General features: G+C 45.4%; 1 protein-coding gene across 1 annotated transcript in view; it reads left to right on the top strand.

Moving 5' to 3' along the window:
• Positions 1–21,284, top strand: part of dscamb (Down syndrome cell adhesion molecule b) — a 44,978-nt gene continuing 23,694 nt past the window's right edge. The window contains exons 1-3 of the mRNA XM_047036038.1: positions 1–710; positions 13,542–13,859; positions 14,147–14,293. Of these exons, the coding sequence (XP_046891994.1) occupies positions 668–710; positions 13,542–13,859; positions 14,147–14,293 (508 nt within the window). The 5' untranslated portion in view covers positions 1–667. The remainder of the gene's footprint in view (positions 711–13,541; positions 13,860–14,146; positions 14,294–21,284) is intronic.

The following is a 21,284-nucleotide window of genomic DNA, read 5'->3' as shown; positions in this document are numbered from 1 at the left end:
AGGACCAATGCGATTAAACGGCAGTGGGAAGATGCGCGTGCTTGCCTCTTGCTGGACGGAGAGAGGTGGTGAAGATGGTTTGACTTTGGACGCCAAATATTTCTGCCGTTTCAGTTCATTCGTATTTGCTTTTAATTCTTGCTGAATTGACCACCTAACTCTTTGTTTCAGTTCTTTTTTTTAATAATTTGTTTTCAAACATGCTTCATAATTTAGTTCTTACTTGATGTTTTGGGATTTCACATTTTAAAAAGCTAAATAGAAAACGTTTTATATCATCGGACATATTTGAGGACCTGCCGTTGCCCCTCCGCCACTAGCCTGACTCAGCATCACACCTGAGCTGCAGGCGAGCGCCGAATCCCCCGCCAGCATCCCTCTGAATGAACTGGGAGAAGCAGCAAGGCACTGTGTACCGCGCAGAGTCGAATCAGAGCCTTTAACAAGACAATCACAGAGGCACATTTCCTCCATGCGCAAAGGAGTTTTATAGAGAGGAGACGGTTTACACATTATTACCAGCGAATAATTGGACGGGTCTCTCCAATATAGTGGCAAATGTTTAACCTCAAAACAGACACAGAGAAGAGAATTGTAGGGAGGCAGCGGTCAAAGTGTGCGGAGGAAGACGAGAAAGCATAGCTTGGGGGATTGAACGGAGCAGGGCATGTGGATATTGGCTTTTATCTTTTTCCAGAGCATCTTGAATGGTAAGTTTTATCTGCTCAATTTAATATTCATGATGCAAGTAGGGTAATATATCATGGAACGTAAATTAGAGAGAGGGATGGAGGTCACCTGTGTTACACATGAGAACATTTTATGGTTGCCTTTAGGATGTCACCCGTGATAGGAAAAGAGGGACGGGCGAGGCAAGAACTGCGTTTTAATCGTTAGAGCAATCCTCCTCGCATCTAAGCTGACGTTGGCCTTCACATTATTAGAGTACACGCAAAATAAAAATACTTCAAATTGGATATGATTCATTGCTTCATAAACGGACTGTCAAGATGCTTGATCATATATGAATAGATTTGACCTTAAGGTTAAAGTCTTAATTGTTTTCAATTCAAACAACCAGTATTTAGCTTGCCTCTGATTGGTTTAGGCCTATATTTATATTTTATTAATATCTATGCCCCTTAATAGTGAGTGACGTATTTGATATAACTGAACATTTGGTTGAACACCCTTCCCCTCCCCCATGGGTTGTGCCTTTTCCAAGATCAATGTGTGACAAACGAATATGAGGGACAGGTACCTAAGGAACACTGAGGTCCAACATTCAATGAAAAATCTAAAAACAAATCCAATTAATTAATGCATCAAAAAATAATCTATTTTAAATATATTATTGCTTTTTAACTTTCTAACATGATTTGCAGAAATGTCTTGTTCTTCACACTGTGGTTTAGAGATTTGTATATTTGCTGTAATCAGAGCATTGCTCTCAATAAGAGAGAGAGAGAGAGAGGGAGAGAGAGAAAGAGAGAGAGAGAGAGAGAGAGAGAGAGAGAGAGAGAGAGAGAGAGAGAGAGAGAGAGAGAGAGGAAGAGAAATTGTCCACCAGAAGAGGCCATGTTGGTCATAGCATCCAGAAAAATGAGAGAGAAATGCTCTTATACAAATGAATGCCCGGTAGATTTGAGAGCCCATACATCCATATGAATACAAAAATATAAGTGAGTGGTTATTTCCATGGACATAAATACAATTGAAAAAGGTGATTGAAATAGAATGTGTATGTGTGTGGGAGGGTGGGACTGGAATGAGGACGGGGGGTGGGAGTGAATGAATGAATGAGTGAGTGAACGAGTGAGTGTGTGTGAGGGTGAGTGTGTGAATGAGTGAGTGTGTGAATGTGGGTATTGGATTTGTCACTTATCAGTGGTCTTTGTTTAATGTTTTTGGTTGTATCTATGTTGATAAGCTGTATAAGTATGTGCTCAAAGTAGGTTTAGGAACCAAAAGAGAAAATGTGTTTCTCAAATAAACAAACACTTATTGGTCGAATCCTCTCCAATGGGAGGGGATTATGACAAGATTGGGTGTGTGCGGCGAGCTTAAGAAACGCACAGGGAGGCGGAAGGAAAGAAAAAGGGAAACATATCTCTCAGAGAATGATTTTGGGGAAATATATTTTACTGATTTGTTGGCCAACATGATATCTGCTATATGTACTCAGAGTCGTAACATGTTCTGCATTAGACACTGAAACCCTGGGTTTGGAAAGAACACTACAGCATCAAAAGACCGGCATTTTAAACCGACACAGAGAACAGAAATCAAACCTATGCACCCCAAAACATACATACACCATCAATGTGTTCTGTCCTTGGCTGATAAAAAGAGAATGGGAAACTAATTCTTGTTTCAGTATTATTCCTTTTTCATTGCTTTGGCAAATCAGTGTCTGCTGTTTATTGACATTCAGGGGTATGTCTTCTCAACTCCATATAAAATGGTATCGCCCTCAGCCCAGCTTCTGTGGAAACTCATAAAAGAACAATAAGGATTTGTCGTTAATCGTAATCATCCTGAAGTTACATTAGATTAACTGCCATGCCAGACAGTGTCCATTTATTGCACGGGATGTAGACAGTGAATGGCAGCTGATATTAAATACAATATTTGTGTGCAAATAAGTAAAAATGTTGCTCTCTAGCCTTGTATTTTGTTCACTCCTGTATTCAGTCACAAAGTCTTTGCTTTGCTTCCAGAAGATGTTGATTATTAGGAAAATTAGCAGTTTATTGGCTGAGCTTACAGAATCAGATCTGAGTCAGAATGAATAACCTTGTGCACGGCGGAGCAATTTGGTTTTCTAGAAAATTCTCTGCTTTTTTGTTGTTGTTAGGTCTATCACATGCTCACTGGCCTGTCTCTATGGAAACCTCATGGGGAGGCATGGGGAGGTACGAGTTTTTTTACTGGCTTAATGCTTGAGCAGGTGACCCAGAAGTTCTTGATCTCATTACTTCCTGTGACCTCCCAGCACACCTTTCCTGGCATATTGATAATGATCTGAATCTGGAATTAGAACAAATAAATTGAAGCCTTTTCTGAGCTGAGTACATCACTATCTCTCTTCTGTTGCTTCACCCAATAACTTGATGATAAATACATTGATGGCATTTATACAGGCACAACATTTCACCATCACTATTATCAGATTATATCTTTTCAAAAGGATGCCTGGAAAGATCCGTATCATGACGAGTTACTTGGCTCATTGCTATTAACTATACTATTATACTTCCATTGTAGACCTTGTATTAAAATTGAAATGAAATCAAGAGGCATTCGTTTCTTAAAGGATAGCAAAGTAGAAGGGTTAATTTGGCTTCCTGACAGATGCCTTTAGGCAAAACCAATGCAAGCTCCTACTGGTTCACTCAAACATTGGAAATATTGCACATTATTATTATTTAAAAAATCATTTTTTTTTCCACTTGATTTACATTAAGGTTGAAAGGTCACGTCGAAAAATCACTTCCATCTCAATCAACCCTGACCTTTTTCAAAGTAAAGAGATACGCAGGCTCAACGAGCCCCCATCATCAAGGAAAGCCCTTTTTCAGCGCTTCTGCAGTATTGTAAATAGCTGCCAACATCACTTAGCCTGCCAATTTAGCATGACGCTACATTATTAGCAACCTGGGATGATGGAAAATGAGGGAGAATGGGATGAGGAGCCCGACGAGCTAATTTATTTCACTAAACTTGGACGTGGGAACCTGAGTTTTCCTGGGAGTCAATCTACTGGGGGCAATTAAGGCAGTACACTGATTAGGGACCCATCTGTTCCTAGTGGTGAGGTGCTCCCCTTGCGAGGCTTCTGTCCTTGAATTCTCCATATCTATTTAAAGAGCTGCAGGCCTTTATGTTGTAGCATTCGCCTCATGCGAGCTTTGGATGAGGGCTTGGCAGTCTCTTCAAATCAGATCAGTAGTATTAGAGTTAACAAAGCGATTCGGAAGTCCATTTAACAATTAGGGTTTATTTCCACTTGCTGGGTATTAGAGTCTGTGTAATCTGTCTGTGTTAGAGGATATCGTACGGCAAGCTTGTCCAGCGTGATGCTGTACTTCCGCTTCCTGTTCAGCTGATCCGAGTGAGTTCCCAAATGTTGACATCTTTCTGTTGTATTGTGTGTCTCTGCTCAATCTGAGAGGCCGGTTGTAGAAAGAAGGTTCTTCCCTTGTTATTCCAGAGGAATAGTCCCTAATTCTGGGTAATAGCTACCCTGATTTGTAGTAATGGATAGTCCTGGTTCACACATCCAGACTACATAATGAAGATACTTACTGAAGATGTTCTGCTGAAGCCTAGTGCTCTAATTAGTAGCAGGGGCATCTGAGACTATGTACGGTGTGTTTCAATGTGAAATCTAATTACCAATCACACTGTGTCCTCACGGATTCTGCTGAATCAGAGCAACGTAATTGGGTGAGTCCATGTTAATGGGTTTTGCATTCAAATGTTAACAATATCGTTTAGCATCAGATTGGAAAAAACTCCCCCAGATGTATGTTTGATCATGCCTGAGGCGTGATGCCACCGTACTGTACATCTGGCACAAGGGTTTCCTACTTGACATATAAGCGACTATAATGGATTTATTTAATCCAGTAAGCACCTAAAAATGTGACATGTCATATTACTACAGTGCAACTGTGAGGCTATGAGAGAAACACAGCATTATTTGAGAAACCAAAGACGTGTTTATATTTTTTTTCAGAAGGATTTTCCTAGTCACTTATAATTTGTGTTCAAGAAAATTCTGCCATAGATGTATTCTCTTACAGCAGAGTGATATCAGTTGAATAATCTTTCAAATGCATATTTAAATGACTGTAGCCGACAGATGACCAGACTGGTTGGAGGTGTGCCTGGTGTTGCTGCTCGTCATCCTCAGTGACCAACATTCACTTTGCACCTCATAAATTCTGCTGCTTAATCCAGTCCCTGAACGTTGTCATGGCCATGCTTTGAACTCCCACACCCCAGAGCCAGAGTCGGATTGATCCCACGATCCACCACGCACATGGCACATGCTCGGGTTCTGGATCACCGTGGAGACTGTCATTCAGGACGTGTGTCCAAGCCTCCTTCTCGTGTTTCACGTGTTCGTCTCGTTTTTTTGTCTCTCTCCAAAACCCGCCACCACCCGTTGATGCATGGTTTTCAGTCCCTCTTTCCTCCTTCTGGTTGCTTCCCAGCAGTGTGGTCCCTGGGTGTGCCAGACTGGTTCTTACCTCGGTGCTGCAGAGCTTCCCCAGGCCTCACATGCGTAGTGCAAATAGTAAAGTAGGCTAGGGGATAGCAAGGCAGGGATGGAGAGACGGAGTGACAGAAAGACAAATGGGTCCAGCTTGGTTTCTCGACACTGTGTTTTATTTTTAAACCTGGCACAGACGGTAAGATTTAAGACCAAGTTAGTGGCTGGTATTTTTAGCCGGCCATTTTTAAAGTGCTGTCATCTTGTTGGGTTGAGGAAAAGGTGTGTCATGTGCGGGGGGGTGTTTGTGCATCAGTAGGTGTGTGTGTTCGTCCGTCCGAAGGTGTGTGACTGTGTGTGAGTAGGTGTGTGTGTGTGTGACTGTGTGTGAGTAGGTGTGTGTGTGTGTGAGTAGGTGTGTGTGTGTGTGACTGTGTGTGAGTAGGTGTGTGTGTGTGTGACTGTGTGTGAGTAGGTGTGTGTGTGTGTGACTGTGTGTGAGTAGGTGTGTGTGTGTGTGACTGTGTGTGAGTAGGTGTGTGTGTGTGTGACTGTGTGTGAGTAGGTGTGTGTGTGTGCGGCGAGCAGATTGATGCTCCCCTTGCCTCTTATCGACCTCTTAGACAGCTGGCTCTCTCCATATGCACCACTCACTGACCATATATTTGCACTTTGTAGAATCCCTCGAGTTCACCAGCACATACACACACACACACATCAATCCACAAAGAGGCCTACGGGCACATATTGACAAAAACGCTCACACACATACACACCTTCCTGCAGTAAGGTGTTATAAGAATTTAATTCACTATGCTAAAGGAAGTATTTCTGTAGCTGGATGTAGCAGAAATATTAGAAAATTACAGTACATGAACATTTAACATCTCCCTGAACATGGAACAGTTTGAATGGTGGCAAATTTCTCATTATAATGTTGCAAGCCTATATTATACAGTATGTTGCTTTCCCTCTATCAGGCCTTCCCCAGAAGTGATTATGCTAATTGCTGTTTGATCAGATGATTAAATTTTAATTCGATTAATCCAGAGTACTAAATGCTGTGAATACATTTGGGTCTGCTTGGCTGCTTAGCTTTACACAGCAATTGTCCCCTGTCGCCCCGCCAGCACACAGGAGAGAGGGATGACCTGAGAGAAGAGAAGGAACAGTTTTTTTCATTTTTTTGTAGAGGCGTGTCTTCGGGAAGAGAGACATGGGGCATAAGGCAAACCTGGGGGAGGAGGAAGAAGGAGAGGAAAGAAGGAAAGAAGAGAAGAGGAGAGAAGAGAGGGGGAGAGAAGAGAGGAGGAGAGAAGAGAGGAGGAGAGAGGAGGGGGCGGGTGTTGTCTTGGGGCCTTTGGCAGACTGCATGCAGTGCTTCCATAAGTGTTGAATAAACATGCTCTGGGTAACGGATTGGCTGTGATAAATGTTTAATATGATAAGTCCTTAAAGAAGGTCCAGCGTGGTGGCGGTGTTTAAGTGAGTGTGGCATGCAGTAGCTTCTTAAGGGGCCCTGATTACGGGCCGTGCTAATAAGAGCAGAGAGGGCCAGCTGTTGTGACATCAGCTCGGACACACTTCGCCAGCTGCTCATCAACAGACGTCGCGGCCGACATCGCCGTGACGAGGATCAAACCGTGACATCTTGTCAACGCCTTGAAACAGACATGGTACGGCGAACAGCTCGACGTTTGCTCGTCTTTCGTGAGGCATAGCGCTCTCCCCCACGTGGTCCGTGTGCGGTCGACGTCCCTGAACTTTCCGTTGTCTTCGCAATGACATGGTGGTTGTCGACGTCTGGGTACAGAAGGCTTTGTGTGGAACAGTCACAATCATATGGCCTTTAGTTCCTCAATGTTTGGGTTACATAGGCCTTCTGTTATAAGGTGCATTGGCCCTACATGGAATCTACCACATGCAAACGCACCAGGATAGCGAGATGTCAACTAGAAATCTGACCATAAAAAAAACATGCTAACAAGATCACCCATACTGTTTCAAAATCAATATTCTCCACATCCATCTTTCTCCCTCTCTGCGCGCACCCATTTCCATCCTTATTTCTTTGTTCTTCATACCACCCTGTGTGGAGGCGTTGGACAGGGTTAATAAATAACTCATCGGATCATTAATTGACATCGATAATAGGATAGTATAAGGGTTCATGGTAGTAAGCCAATATTGGGCAGGTAAGAACACTGTCCAATTAGGAGCTAGCCTCACCTCAACCGTGTTGCATTGCTGTGACATGCAGTATTCATGGTGTTGCTCACATTCCTTCTCAATGTAACTCAAGTCATCCTCCTTCAGTCAGACAGATGCCCCTTTAGTTCGATCCAGTGTGAACAGGATTTTTTTTTTACTTTAAGGATTAGCCTGCAACCTTTAGACTTGAAAGTATAAAATAGTGTACCTTTTGCACGGTTTGTAATAAACTTAAAATGACTCACATAATTCAGTATCATTCAGTATATTAGTTGTACTGGTTCTCAGAGCAGGTCGTTGGCAGCTTGAATCTTGAATCTTGAATCTTGTCAGACTTTACAAAGTCATGCACATGTTGTCCTTAAATCACTTGTATTTATTTAAAGCCTTTTAGTTTTTGGCTGCGTGGAGCTAACTTATACACCCCCAAATTTAGCCCTGTCATCTCTCAGCTGTTTTACTGGATTAGTGTTAGCATCACCTTTAGCATTAGCGTGCCTTGAATACTTCATGTTGTTGTAATGTCAGTGTATTTAGTTGTGCCCAGTCAACCAGTGAACAAATGCCCCACTTTCAATGACTTGCCAAGAGTGCCAAATAATGCTTTCCATTATCCATATGTCATACAGTCAGTTTGTCTCAATAATATCATATTCTAATAAAAATAGTCACCTTTTCTAAGAAACAAATGAACGAGTAGGAGTTGCCTTTAAAAATACCACTCTATTCCTCAACTGTCATGTAGAAAATTGAAAAAAGCAACAACAACAACAATATTCTGCATGTTCACCTCCATCATTGACCAGTCATTTGCCATTGCACCCTGGGTAGGTTTTAGACTTGTTTGGTTGCAGCAGAGGGAGCTGCCTTAGCCATGATCCCTCATCACGCCGGCACTCTCCTGCTCGTCAATGGCCCTAATTCAGACATCAACGTCTGCCGCAGCTCACCTTATCCCACCGAGATAGGCCCCTCTCTCGCTCTTTAATGAGACAGCCAGTCTCGCCCGTTTAAGACATGAAAATAGAATGGGAAGCCGCACCACATGCATGGGAGAGGGCCCCTCCCGCTCTCACATCAGAAGAGGGATCTGTCGGAGCAGATCACCAGCGAGCAGGCGGAGAGACCTGCTTCCCCCTGTCATGTCCTGCTTTATATTCATGAGAGCAAATTGGGAGACAGTCATTTGGCGAGTTCCTGAGCACACTGCACTGTAGCCTGTAGGCCAAGTGGAACCGAACGCTTCCTCCCATTGGTGAGCAGCACCTCCCTCGACTGATATTACTGTAATCTTTATTCAACATTTAACTCGCAATTCTGCCCAAATGCTTCTTTGCCGAAAACATTTGGAGGACGTCGCCTCGACACTTTCCCTAAGCCTATTCACCTAAACCAGCAGTCGCATCTGAAACGCCGTGATCTGGTTCTGTTTAAATAGCAGCCCGTTAACACCTGACATCCACAGAGACGCTTGCGAGACCAGGTAGCAGTTCCAGGTGCCCGGCAGTTGGCCCTGCAGGCACTCTGCAGAATCCTGCCTTAACGACGCCCTGCTCCTGACAGCCTGTCGGGCAGGCAGCAGACGTCCTGGGAGCCAGCGCGCGGGGCTGACAACTCAGACTGTGGTCCTACATGCCCCCCCCCCCCCCCCCATGTGACACGAGGACCCTATAACATATGGGAACCCAATCCATCCCACACGCCCACGAGGTCTCTCTCTCCCTCTCTCTCTCTCTGATTCCTCCCGCTTCTCGCCCCCTCACCCGTCCCAGCGTCTCGCTTGCTCTTTGTCTCCCCGTCAGGACGGGTTCATGACAAAACGGACGACAGGCGGAATTGTGCCCTCCTTTTCCTCCTTTGGTAAATTCCCCTCAAAATCCTCTCCGTCTGGATGTGTTTGATTCTACCTCTGGGCTGTGACCGGCTCGAAGGAAAACATGTGAGGTTTCGACTGTCTTCGAGGGTTGAAGCATTCTTTGAAGGGAGTGCACTGCCTGCCGTTGGTGTGGTGTGGCTGCGTCTCAGGTAGAATCGTTATTGGTTAAAGCAAGCATTCATTTGGCTGGTGTTTGCTCCATCAGCATCGATTGCACGTTTTCCTGGATGACGCGCCTCAGTAGCTCTGAAAGCAGTGGGTGATGGTTGGTTGCACACTGTCAGGTGATGAATATCATTATGTTCGAGGGATCGCTCTCTTAATGCTACTGTACTCGAGGCGGTGTCAAGGTGTTCAATGCCATACTTAAATGTCAAATATGAGCAAACCACATGACCTTGTTCAATATTTCTTGACAAATATTCCTGTTATTGATTTCATTCAATCCATGATAAATTAGCATTCTCATCACAATAGAGAATGATATTTGTATTCAAATGAGTGTGACTATCAACAGCTACTGTAGAAGATCCTGTTAGTAATTGGCTTACAGCAATAACATAAGTTGATAATGCAATGCAAAAGGCTGTTGACTCTAAGAAGTGGGACGCTTTTACAATTACAGACTTTTACTGCATGACTTTGTATCAGTTTAAGTTATTGTGTTAATTGTATTATCGTAGCACACATTCAAAAGAGTGATCCAACCTTAATTCTACACACATTTGAACAAGTGCAACATACTGTATAGGCAGTCCTCCTCTGAAAACGAAGGTTGCATTCCTGTTTACTGAAAAAATATTTATGTGACTATATGCTGACACAATGGTATGTTCGGCAGATATACATTTGGTCTTTTCTCTACACATACACGTACACATATTCACACACAAACACACACACACACACTGTTGGCATTATTATCCACAGAAAATGCTGTTTGTACATGCTTACTGCTCAGTGTGGTTATCTTAATGTCACTGCACGTCAGTTTTGTCCAAATAAGCTTCTCGACACAGCAACATTTAGATGTTCAAGAACCACAAGATGCCTTCAAGAGACTGGCCATTCATACCATACTCTGGATGAGCAAACAATACCGTAATTGCAGAGTTTCTTACTGTATCTGTCTCTGTCTCTGTCTCTGTCTCTGTCTCTGTCTCTGTCTCTGTCTCTCTCTCTCTCTCTCTCTCTCTCTCTCTCTCTCTCTCTCTCTCTCTCTCTCTCTCTCTCTACAAGAGACAGGTTTAGATAAAATGGCCTTCTTCTGCCCCTGGCTTTGCCAATTGAAAAAGCGAAAGCTTGGTTAATTATAGATGCATTTAATACATTATTGAACAGTGTCACTCTTTTCGCCTCGTTCAGCTTGTGATCAATTATGCCAATTATACATTTCCTCACCAGGAGGTCTTGAAAGCGTTCTGGTTTTGAGGTGAGTTGTTTGGGCATGACAAGCATGATCTCTCTGTGAGGTAATTGAAGAGAAGGTGTACTTCGGTTCATGGAAGCCTTTTTAGGGAAAGTACCAATGACCTGTGCAGTCAGGGTTGGGTAGGTAAGTGCAGTGGCATGCCATCCAGTATAGCTAGATACACGAAAACCTTGGTTGCTGTTGGCAGGTTCGAGTAGCTTCATTAAACCAATTTTCAGAACTGTTTTACGTTTAAGGTGGGTATTTAGTCAAACCATAACCACACTTTCCAATCTATCATGTCACGATACGCTCACAGGACAGGAGCATATTTATATTTGTGTTCCAAAACTTCACAGATTCTCTCCAGCCATATTTTGCTATTGTAGCATTTTCTGCTTCCTGAGTGTCAATTAGCTAAGTACTCCAATCCCATTTTTCAGTGGGCTTTGATGTTTGGGAAGTGTATTTGTCAGTGGCTTTACTTTAATTAGTGGGGGTTAAAGATTGCTGTGAGATGACTACAAATTATGTGTTCAGTCTCATTCGTTCTCGGAACGTTAAGTCCTCTAAACCGTTTTCTCATTCACGCATGGGTTGAAATTTCTCTTTAGAATCAGTCAAATCTCACCTCAGCCTTGCAGACGAGGTGATCATTTTGATCGCATTCCAATTTCACATTTGACCAATACAATAGGGACATACATGTTTCTTGAAGATGAAGAATCTTGCCAATAATTGATGACCGACTTAAGACACACAGACATTAACGATTTCAAAGAGGATTTTGGATTCATGTTATTCAGCACACCTGCTTTAAAGGTGGGTTTTGATCTTTTCACCATGTCTCTGGGCTGTAATATCAATAGACTGCTAGGTAGGGTGAGACTGGATGCCCCAGCTGGAAAAGGGAATGAATTAGAATTTAATATGACTTTGATGTATTATTTTCATCTAGTCGCCAAAGACCCTCACAGAGAAAGAAGCTGTTCACGTGGTCTAGAACTTTTTTTATATTCTTTTTTCTGCCCCACCAATCAAATAGACAGCTTTATTTTGAATGAAGAAGTAGAGCTCTCATTGTTTTCGTACTCCATTTTATGAGGTGAGCTAAGGTTTGTTAACTTGCGCAACCAAAAAACTAGCCAAGACATGAATTTGATGAATACCTTGAGACTTTTTATGGCCCACAGGTCTACTATAAATGCATGCTTGCCTTCCTGTATATTAGAGATTGACCAAATCTTAATGAATGGAATGAGACAGAGTGGGAGGGCCTGAGGTGGAGAAGGGGGGAGTGCCGTTGGACTCTCCTGGTATTAAGCTGTTACTTCCACGACAGCCCCCTCGGTGTCGGAAAGAGAACGTGTGGGTGTGTGTTCATCATGACTCATCTCAGTGGCCTGTCCTGCCCAGTGCTAGCTAGCTCGCTAGCTGCCATTCACACTTGTATCTCTCTGGCAGGCTAATATGGAGCTAGGTGTCGGGACTGTGTTGCCTGTTTAGTAGTGAACAGGCAGGGATTCTCTCTACCGCCTCTGCCACCTTGAGTGCCAGGCTGAGTCCCATGTGCCCACGTGGTTCAGTGCTTTCCAACAGAGACTGATAGTTGCTGTGTCGTATTACGACACAAGGCTAGAGAGGGAGTTCCCAGGCACCATCCGTTTGTTGGTTTATTTTTCATCCCAGAACCACTGGTTCGATTGCCCTATTTGATCGGCATGGGAAGTGGTACTGACTACTAACAACACGTTTTCATGACGATACATATTTATTTGAGGTCTGAAAAGGTCTAACTGTTCCGCACCCTGTTGCTTGTCACTGCTGTGACTTCCAAACTGCATAAACAAGCTTTTGCTCCGTGTAACAACAGTTGCAATGGGATGCCTTTTTGTGACGAAACTCTCCAAAACAAAGGGAACCTTCGACACTTGCCGTTGCTCTTTTGCTCTTTTAATGATGATTGTGTATGCCGAGAGACCTGCTTGTGTGCGTGTGTTTGCATGTGTGTGAATCTGTGTCTCATTGCCGGTTCAAAGCCAATGAGGCAGAGAAAGAGAAAGAGAGAGAGAGGTGGTGGGGGAGGTGATGTGGGATGGGTGAGTGGGGGTGGTGGGGGTGGGGTTGGAAACCGCAGCGATTGGAAACCTTGTTAGAAATTTATGAAGTGCTAAAATGTTTTCTCCCAGGGGGATCCAGCCAGCTGTCAGTGGTACTGTAAGCCATTTACTGCTAGGGGCTGTGGCTCTGTCATCAGACTGAGACTGTGGTGGGGTAGACACACACACATGCACACACACACACACACACACACACACACAAACACACACACACACACAGGGCCCTGCTCAGCCAAGAGAAATGATCTACACCACTCAGAAATCAAACACCTAGCAATTAGCACTGAGCCGACTGATGCTAATTGGTCCCACTTTGTCGTAGTCTCTCTCTCCCCCCCCCCCCCCCCCCCCCCCCCTCCACACACACACATACATCCCCCCCCTCTCGATAACGAGCTAAAGGAAAACGCTCCGGCACACACTTGTTCATCATCAGCCGCCATCCTCTCTTGCGTGTTCGCCGTGAAGTGTGGTTTGCGATCAAAGCGCCGTCTGAGTAGTTGACCTTATTGGAGCAGTTAACATGGTGCGGCAGCTGGGTGTCATTAGCCCACACAAACAAGGGGCCTTCACCATGAAAGACGCAGACGCTGTGATTCGATTTTGGCCCAAATGGATGTTCTGTGACGCGGTTCCTACTTTGAAGTGAACTCTCTCTCTCTCTCTAAACGGTCTGTTTCCCTTTGTCTCCCTCTCTGCCAGTTTCCAGTGAAGACCTACATTCCAGCTTATACTTTGTCAATGCATCTGTGCAAGAGGTAGTGTTCGCCAGCACCACAGGGACCTCGGTGCCCTGTCCCGCCGCGGGCGCGGCCCCCGCCTCGCCGCGCTGGTACCTGGCCACGGGCGAGGAGATCTACGATGTGCCCGGGATACGGCACGTGCACCCCAATGGCACCCTCCAGATCTTCAACTTCCTGCCCTCGAGTTTCAGCAAGCTCATCCACGACAACACGTACTACTGCACTGCTGAAAACCCCTCAGGGAAGATACGAAGCCAGGATGTCCACATCAAAGCCGGTGAGCAAAACTGAAAACGTTGTCTAGGGTAGTCTTGGATAGATGCTGTACCGTTGAACATGCCCAAGAAAATGGGCAGTGCAGGAAGATGATTTGAAATAAGTCAGAACGGAGTGGTTTGGTCGTGTCTTTGTCGTTAAACGAGTCGCCGTCATTCGAGCGAAGCTACACATCGCTAATGCTAGATTGCAGGTGGCAAGGGTGCAGCGTTGAAGGAGTTTTGGGAGCGGTGGTCGGTCGTTGCGTGTAAACCATCTTCCTGAAACAAAGCCATCTCTCTTCCTCAGTGTTTCGGGAACCCTACACGGTCCGCGTGGAGGACCAGAAGGCCATGAGAGGCAACATAGCGGTCTTCAAGTGCATTATCCCTGCCTCCGTGGAGGCCTACGTCACTGTTGTATCCTGGGAGAAAGACACGGTCTCTCTCACCTCAGGTAAGGCACTATCACCATTTCCATTTTCGGAAGGTTTTGTAAACACATGCATGGATGCATCGTTCTGGCCAATGTTCCCTCTTCCCTCGGACTCATCTGCTTGTTGTCCATGGTGGATATTACTGGAGCTCTATGCAGTCCTCTTGCTAGCCAGAGGAGGTTAGTGTCTGTCACATCGAATCACCATGTGGCCTAGCAAGCTCCCTACTTCCCTGCCCCCTCCCTCTCTCCGCCCCAAACATCCATCCATCTCTAGCTCAGTAAAGTGGGACAGTTTACATGGTCTTATTGACCTACTTGCCCTCTCTACTGAAACCATTGAGCTCACAGGTAGATTTTTTTGGTGGTCAATGCTAAATGGAACTTTCTCTGCCATTCTCCCCTACCCTTTGGGTGATTCTATCTCCTATGGAGCATTTAGGAGACTGTTGTGTGACCAAGGACAAGTTCCGGGGCATGTTTTAGGGAGATATGTCTTTCCAAGTAGGTAGAGGTTGTCTTTATTCCTTGCAGGGGCATAAATCGGATATCAACTTTTGGGGGCGCAATTACATTGACATGTTATCAGTTACGGGGGGGGTGAGGGGGGGGGGGGGGCAGCAAAAGTTGTGCTGTACCACATCAACGTCAAATGTTAAAATGCTTGCGTCTATAATTAGTGCCTTCATTGCATATTATTCATGTTGAAATTACAGCAAGTGATATTTGGGGGGGGACAAATCGTATTCCCGCTGGGATTTCCTTCCCATGAATCCATGTCTGCTTGATTCACAGTTGGGGTCACCCATGTCAGCCTACTCAGAATGTTCTCAGTGTCATCAGCCATAATGCTAATTCACTTTCATCTGCTGTCTGAGAAAAAGGAAAAACCCCGGTTTTCCAGTTTACAGTAAGTAGCTAAATGAGCGTTTTAGCGAGTGAGGAAAACCTGCGAGCTCTAGACACCAGTGTGTAACACTGGGGCTGTCAAGACCATGAGCACGGTCAGAATCACTGCTCTCCTCCTGATAAATAATAGATGATGGATTGTGCTGCATGAGCAAATGCACCTCGTAGTGTTATGGAGCGGGTGTGTTTACTCCAAAGACAGGGCCAGGAATTGTATCCGTGTGTGTGTGTGTGGTGTGTGTGTGTGCGTGTGTCCGAAAGAGAGAGAGAAATAAAGAGAGAAAGAGAGAAAGCGACGGGAGAAGTGTGTGAGATGGAGAGAGAGCGAGAGAGCGAGAGAGAGAGCGTGAGACAGTGAAGGACAAAGAGAGGATGAAGAGAGAAAGGCATAAGGTTAGTCAACAACGATGACGATGGAAAAGCTGATTAGTTTGACCCCACCTGTTTTCTGACTCTTCGTCTTTGAGGATTTTGCAGCCACGCTCTTTCAATTTTTCATGAAAGAAGTGTTGGTCTCGGTGGACGCAAAATAAAGCTATCCCACCGCCACACTCAATTATTAATGCTAGGTTCTTGTTGGGAGCGGTACAGTAACATCAAGCCCACATCCATGCCTCTTCCATTGTGAATCACAATGCACCGTCTCAAAACATTGGCTGCAACATTTGAAAGCGTTCAGCCAAATGCTGAGCGTTCCGTCTATGGATAGTTTCTTCTGTACACGGATGGTTTTGTACACGACACTCTAAGTCAAAATAGAGCTCAAAATATGTGTGCTTACAGTAGGTTTACGGATTAATTATCAGCTCCTTGAATCATTTTCCGAACGAACCCATCAAATAAGCAGCATTTTACATGAACTGATTTAAAAAAAAGCTTTTCATAGAACAAGGAGCTCACTTGAAGCACAGTTCTTTTTTATTTTATAAAAAAATCATTATTATTCCAGTGATTCATGTGGGGAAGGAGAAGAGATGCATAATTACAGACAAGGCCCCGTCTTAATTAATCAACTGTGATTGAAAAGTTAATTACAATATGAATTACCTCTCAGAATAAGGACCGCTCGCTAGTCATTTGAAGCGGCCTGTTTTCAATGTGAAAGAGCGACGCCACTCGCGTGCCCTAATGTCGCCACTAACTTACCATTAACCCGTCATGCATTTTAAAATGGACCTCGCCGCATGTGCTTGTTCAAATGCGCTGCCGCGCCTCGCCCTCTCCCCCGGCTTTTGATAAACAATTGACAGAGCTAATAGAGAGATGAAAGAGGAGCGGAGAGGACTGGGGGAGAGGGAGAGAGAGAGAGAGAGGAGGAGAGAGAGGGGGAGAGGGGAAGAGGAAGGGAGAGGGAGAGGGGGGAGAGGGAGAGGGAGAGGGAGAGGGAGAGGGAGAGGGAGAGGGAGAGGGAGAGGGAGAGGGAGAGGGAGAGGGAGAGAGGGAGGAGAGGGGAGAGAGGGAGAGAGGGAGAGAGGGAGAGGAGGGAGAGAGCAAAGGAAGGAAGGATCGGAAGGATAGATGAGGGGAGCAGCAACGTTCTACAATGTAGCGGCCTTTTGTATGTCAGGCCTAATGCATCTCTGGTTTTGTGTACGTGTGCGTGTGTGTGTGTATCAAGTGTCTGGGCTGTTGAATGGGGACGGACAGGGAGGCACATCTGTTTTGTCTCCTGCATCTGCCCCGGCTTTTGTCTGTCTACCTTTCACATGTGAGCCAATTTAATGAGATGTCCTTGATGCGATGAAAAGCCTTGATCAAAACTCGGGCTCTCCACTCTTCAATGGGGCTCGTACAGCATGTTGTCATACAGAGGTGTATGCTCCTATTTGCGGAGGAGGGGTGAGGGTCGTGGAGGGCAATTATGAATCCAGTGGGTAGACATTCTCATCTGTCTCATCTTGGCTCCACAGGGCTAAGAGGGCTGTTTTTCCACCATCAGCTGTTCATCACAGTCCTATTCATTTAACGCCTACTGTAGCCTTTACTGGGTGGTTGACAGTGTCGGACGTCTCTGTGGTAGCACATGCTACACTATGGATGGTTTGCCTTTGACACATCGATTTGGGTGCATTTGCATGTGGTTCTACATGTGTGTTCACACGTGGGTTTGCGTCTGACGATTCGTGGCTGCATGCTCAACGGACACGTCACATCTTTGTCACAAGGCTATTGAGTGTACAGACAGACAGACAGATAAACAGTCAGACATACAGTTAGACAGACAGGCAGGCAGACAGTCAGGCAGACAGTCAGGCAGGAAGACAGACAGGAAGATAGTCAGGCAGACAGGAAGATAGACAGGAAGACAGACAGGCAGACAGTCATGGCAGACAGGAAGACAGACAGGCAGACGGGAAGACAGACAGGCAGGCAGAGGGACAGACGGAGGGACCCGGGGGTGTGTATGGGCGAGACAGCCAGTGTCTGGGGCTGCTTGTTGCTGGGCGAGGAGGTAGAACTGGGTCATCTGCTGCCTGCAGATAGGGCTTTCTCATTAGAACAAACACACACGCCTTTCATCTTTTCAAGCTGAAGATTAAGCTGGAGATGGTGGTGGGGAAGCTGTTCCTCGAGCATTTAGGGCACAGGCTTACTGCAAGGCTGGAGGGAGAAGAATGACTGTAAGCCTCACTCTCTCTCTTCTCCATCCCCTCTCTTTTGCGCTCAGCTCTCTGTCGCTCATGCTCTATCTCTATATCGATCTCGGTGTCTGCCTCTGTCTCATCTCTATCTCTCTTTTCTCACTACTCTCTCTCCCTCTGTCCTCTCTGCTGTGTGGGTGTGCATCTTCCCTCTCTCTCATCATTTCTTTACCTCACATTTCAACGCACTAATATGAGGACACCCTGCGTTGCACTGGCCGGCATCAAACCTCCGTTGCAGGGTCAAGGAAATGAGAAGGCCTTGTAGTGTTTTAGGAAGACAAGCTTAAGTCAGTGTCCTGGGTGATTACCAAGTCAGCTCTGTTTATTTTCCTTCCTTCTTTCCTGCTTTCGATTTTTTTCCGTCTATCTATCACACACTCTCAAACTATCTCTTTCTTTCTCTCTCTCTTTCCTGCCTCTTTTCATTCCTTTGGCCTTGACTGTTACTGTAATGCCTCCTCCAAGTTGCACAATATGCTTGGGCCAGGGCCCGAGTCAATTTTCTGCTGGCTGCAAAAACACAGTATTTTCTTTTCTCTATGCTAATACGGGCACAGTATGTTGTTCCAACATCCCTGGATATGTTTTCGTTAATATTCGTACTTTTCACAGGGGTCGGCTTGACAGCTGCACCCTTTGCATCCCAAACTGTTTAGAAAACAACAAACATTCTAACAATCTCTTGTGTCATTGGTCTGCTTGGGGCCAAACCTCACCCATAATTCGGGCACTGAACCTTTGCAAAGTCCACCTCCTTTTTGTCGCTAAGTAGGGACTAGTTTAGGACAAGCTAGTTTGTAGCCTTGGTCATTGGGATTTCTCTTTCTGATCTCACTTGTTTAGCTACAGCTAGCCACTGGCTCAATCAGAGTAATATCCATGGTGTCCCTAAAGAGCCAGCACATAACTGGGATTCATCAAGGCTGCTATGTGGCACCTCTCCATTTTTCACTTGGATTGACAGAGAGGGCACCTACGGGCAGACACAGACAGAGCAGTAAATTCCATTCGGATCGCAGCTCCAAAGTCAGGGCAACCTTGGAAGGAGGGCAGAGCTGCAGAAATAAGCTCTTTACTGGGGAGGGAAAGAGAGGAGGAGGAGGAGGAGGAAGACGAGGAGAGGATAAAAAGTGGGTGAGGCTCAAGTCTTCTTCTTTTGGTAAACAGGAGACTGCATCGTGCAGGCTGCATTGTTACCTCTCTCTCTCTCTCTCCCCCCCCCTCCCCCCGTCCGTCCGTCGCATGCACATACAGGAACACAAGCACATCATTCACATGGCACACACGCAAATGCTCACACACACACTATACACTCACACGGATTGACACGTCTTGTGGTTGGGGTTCGAACTAACCGGGTGCAGAAGGTAGTGCACGATCCTCATCTCACCACATAGCAACTGGGCGGCAACCCTTGGCGAATGAGTGGGTCCCACCCCTGCGGTAAAGCCTTATGAAAGCACACAGCACATCACTCGGCTGCTGCTCCAGTCAGTGCAGCAGCCACGGAAATGCTGACCCTCATCTTTCACAAGGTCCCAGTTCCTAGTCTACACATGCACGTCGGCTAAGAAGAACGCACGTGTGCGCGTGTGTCTACGGGTGTGTCGTCTGCCCATCTCTGTGCGGTGTGGGTTCCTGAACGTGCTCCCGCAAGAAACAGTTTGGGTGCATGTTTGCTCTAGTACATGTATGTTCCCTGCGTGCGTGCGTGTGTGTGTGTGCGTGCGTGCAGGTGTGAGTGAGTGACAGAGCGTGTGTGAATGTGTTGATGGGGGATGGTGGTGTAGGAGGATACCGTCCAGAAAAAAAAGAGCCAAGAAAAATCAATACTTGTGAGCATTAATCACTCGGCTGCCAGAGTGACTTATGGGAACATGAGTTGAAGGATGCATTTGTGCATTTGCAGCGTGAGTGCTGTGAAGAAAAAATAGGGAGTTTTGGGAATTAAGGCGGGAGACTGGTTTCCTCTTATGACTGTGTGAGGAAGAACTGAGGGAAGTTCCGTTTGTCTACTCGACGGAGAATCCTGCAAATGTGAGCTGTGTCTGAAAAAGGGTGTGTCGTGTGTATTCTTGAGAAATAGTGTGTGAAATGATTTTTGTTCTGATGTTGAAGTCAAATGTTATCGTTTTGTGTGCGTTTCAGCTGTCAGAATTGTATATTAATTGCACAGAAAAGTATTTCATCTTTGTCTATCAAACCGCTACAGAGAATATGATACAGACTTTATAGGGTATGTTTTTCACAATCGGTGAATTCATCTAGAATTCCTTTTTTTCTTATCATAAAAACAATGAAAGGAAAACGTACTCCCCCACATTTATAAATAAGGGTTTGCAGACAATCATCTCCGACATCAAATACTTCATTAAAAAATCAGTCAAACCGTATCCGGGCCTGTTTTTTCTGGAGGAGATAAAGCAACAGATATCAGGCCGGCATAGTGGCTGTTCTCCAGCCTGCTGCTCCACACGGCCTCCGGAAAAAACAAACAACTGTTGATCAAAGCCGGTGCCAGCCGGTTTCACTTCAATGTTTACTGATAAATAAGAGCAATATGGCGGCCATTAGGCGCGTTGGGGAGGAGAATGATTAGGCGTTGATCTGTGGTTGCGCTGTGGGAGTAAGAGACAGTTCCATCTATAATAAGTGGGGGATAGGTGGTGCGTTTTAGTTTTGGCGCCAGGCGTTTGAACAGGCCCCCTTCACAGGGTTTATGGATGACAGGGCCCGTTTGGTCTGGAACTGGTCCAGAACCCAACATGGCTGCGGGCCAAAGAACAGATTAGTAATAAGCACAGTGTGAGCTAATTACGGGCAGAACAAGCAATTAATTTTCTGTTTATAAACTCCCCAAGATGTGAGGGTTGGGTTTACCCATGATGCCCTGGGGCAAGTGTGTCTTGCGGGGCTGAAAGACCAGGTGGCAGGTCAGAAACCATGTGTCCCAGAAGGAGCTTTGGATGAACAGTGAAGAAGAAAAGGGACACATTTATGCAACAGCGTCTGATCCCATCTTAAAAATGTGTGTTTTAGAAAAAGAAATAACGTCACTTAAAGATCCAAAAGCTCGCTGACCAAATGGATTTTCCACCTTCCAAACCCCCCTTCCAATCTGAGATTAAGGCATCATCTTATTCCCCACTCAGTGTAATAAATCTAGAAGAAGAAAACATACAGTAAATCGCATTGAGCCCCTTAAACTTTCACACTAATACCAGTGCCATTATGTCAACACTTGGTCCCTCAGCCCAGATTGGAACCAGTCAAGGTATTAAGGACACTGAAGTAAACTAATCACATGGAGTGTGTCACTGTTTCTCTTTCATCCTGTGTAGCAAAGAATGCATCCAACAAAATGTGCTGTCATCCATAGTCAACCGAACAGTAGCCTTCATTTCACTGGCATGTACGGTAGCTTTGCCTGACCTAGAAACCCAAAACGAAAATGGGTA

This window comes from Hypomesus transpacificus, chromosome 15, assembly GCF_021917145.1.
Source record: "Hypomesus transpacificus isolate Combined female chromosome 15, fHypTra1, whole genome shotgun sequence".
Classification (NCBI taxonomy): domain Eukaryota; kingdom Metazoa; phylum Chordata; class Actinopteri; order Osmeriformes; family Osmeridae; genus Hypomesus; species Hypomesus transpacificus.
The sequence above is the reverse complement of the archived record's forward strand: the minus strand, read 5'-3'. Positions and strand labels throughout refer to the sequence as shown.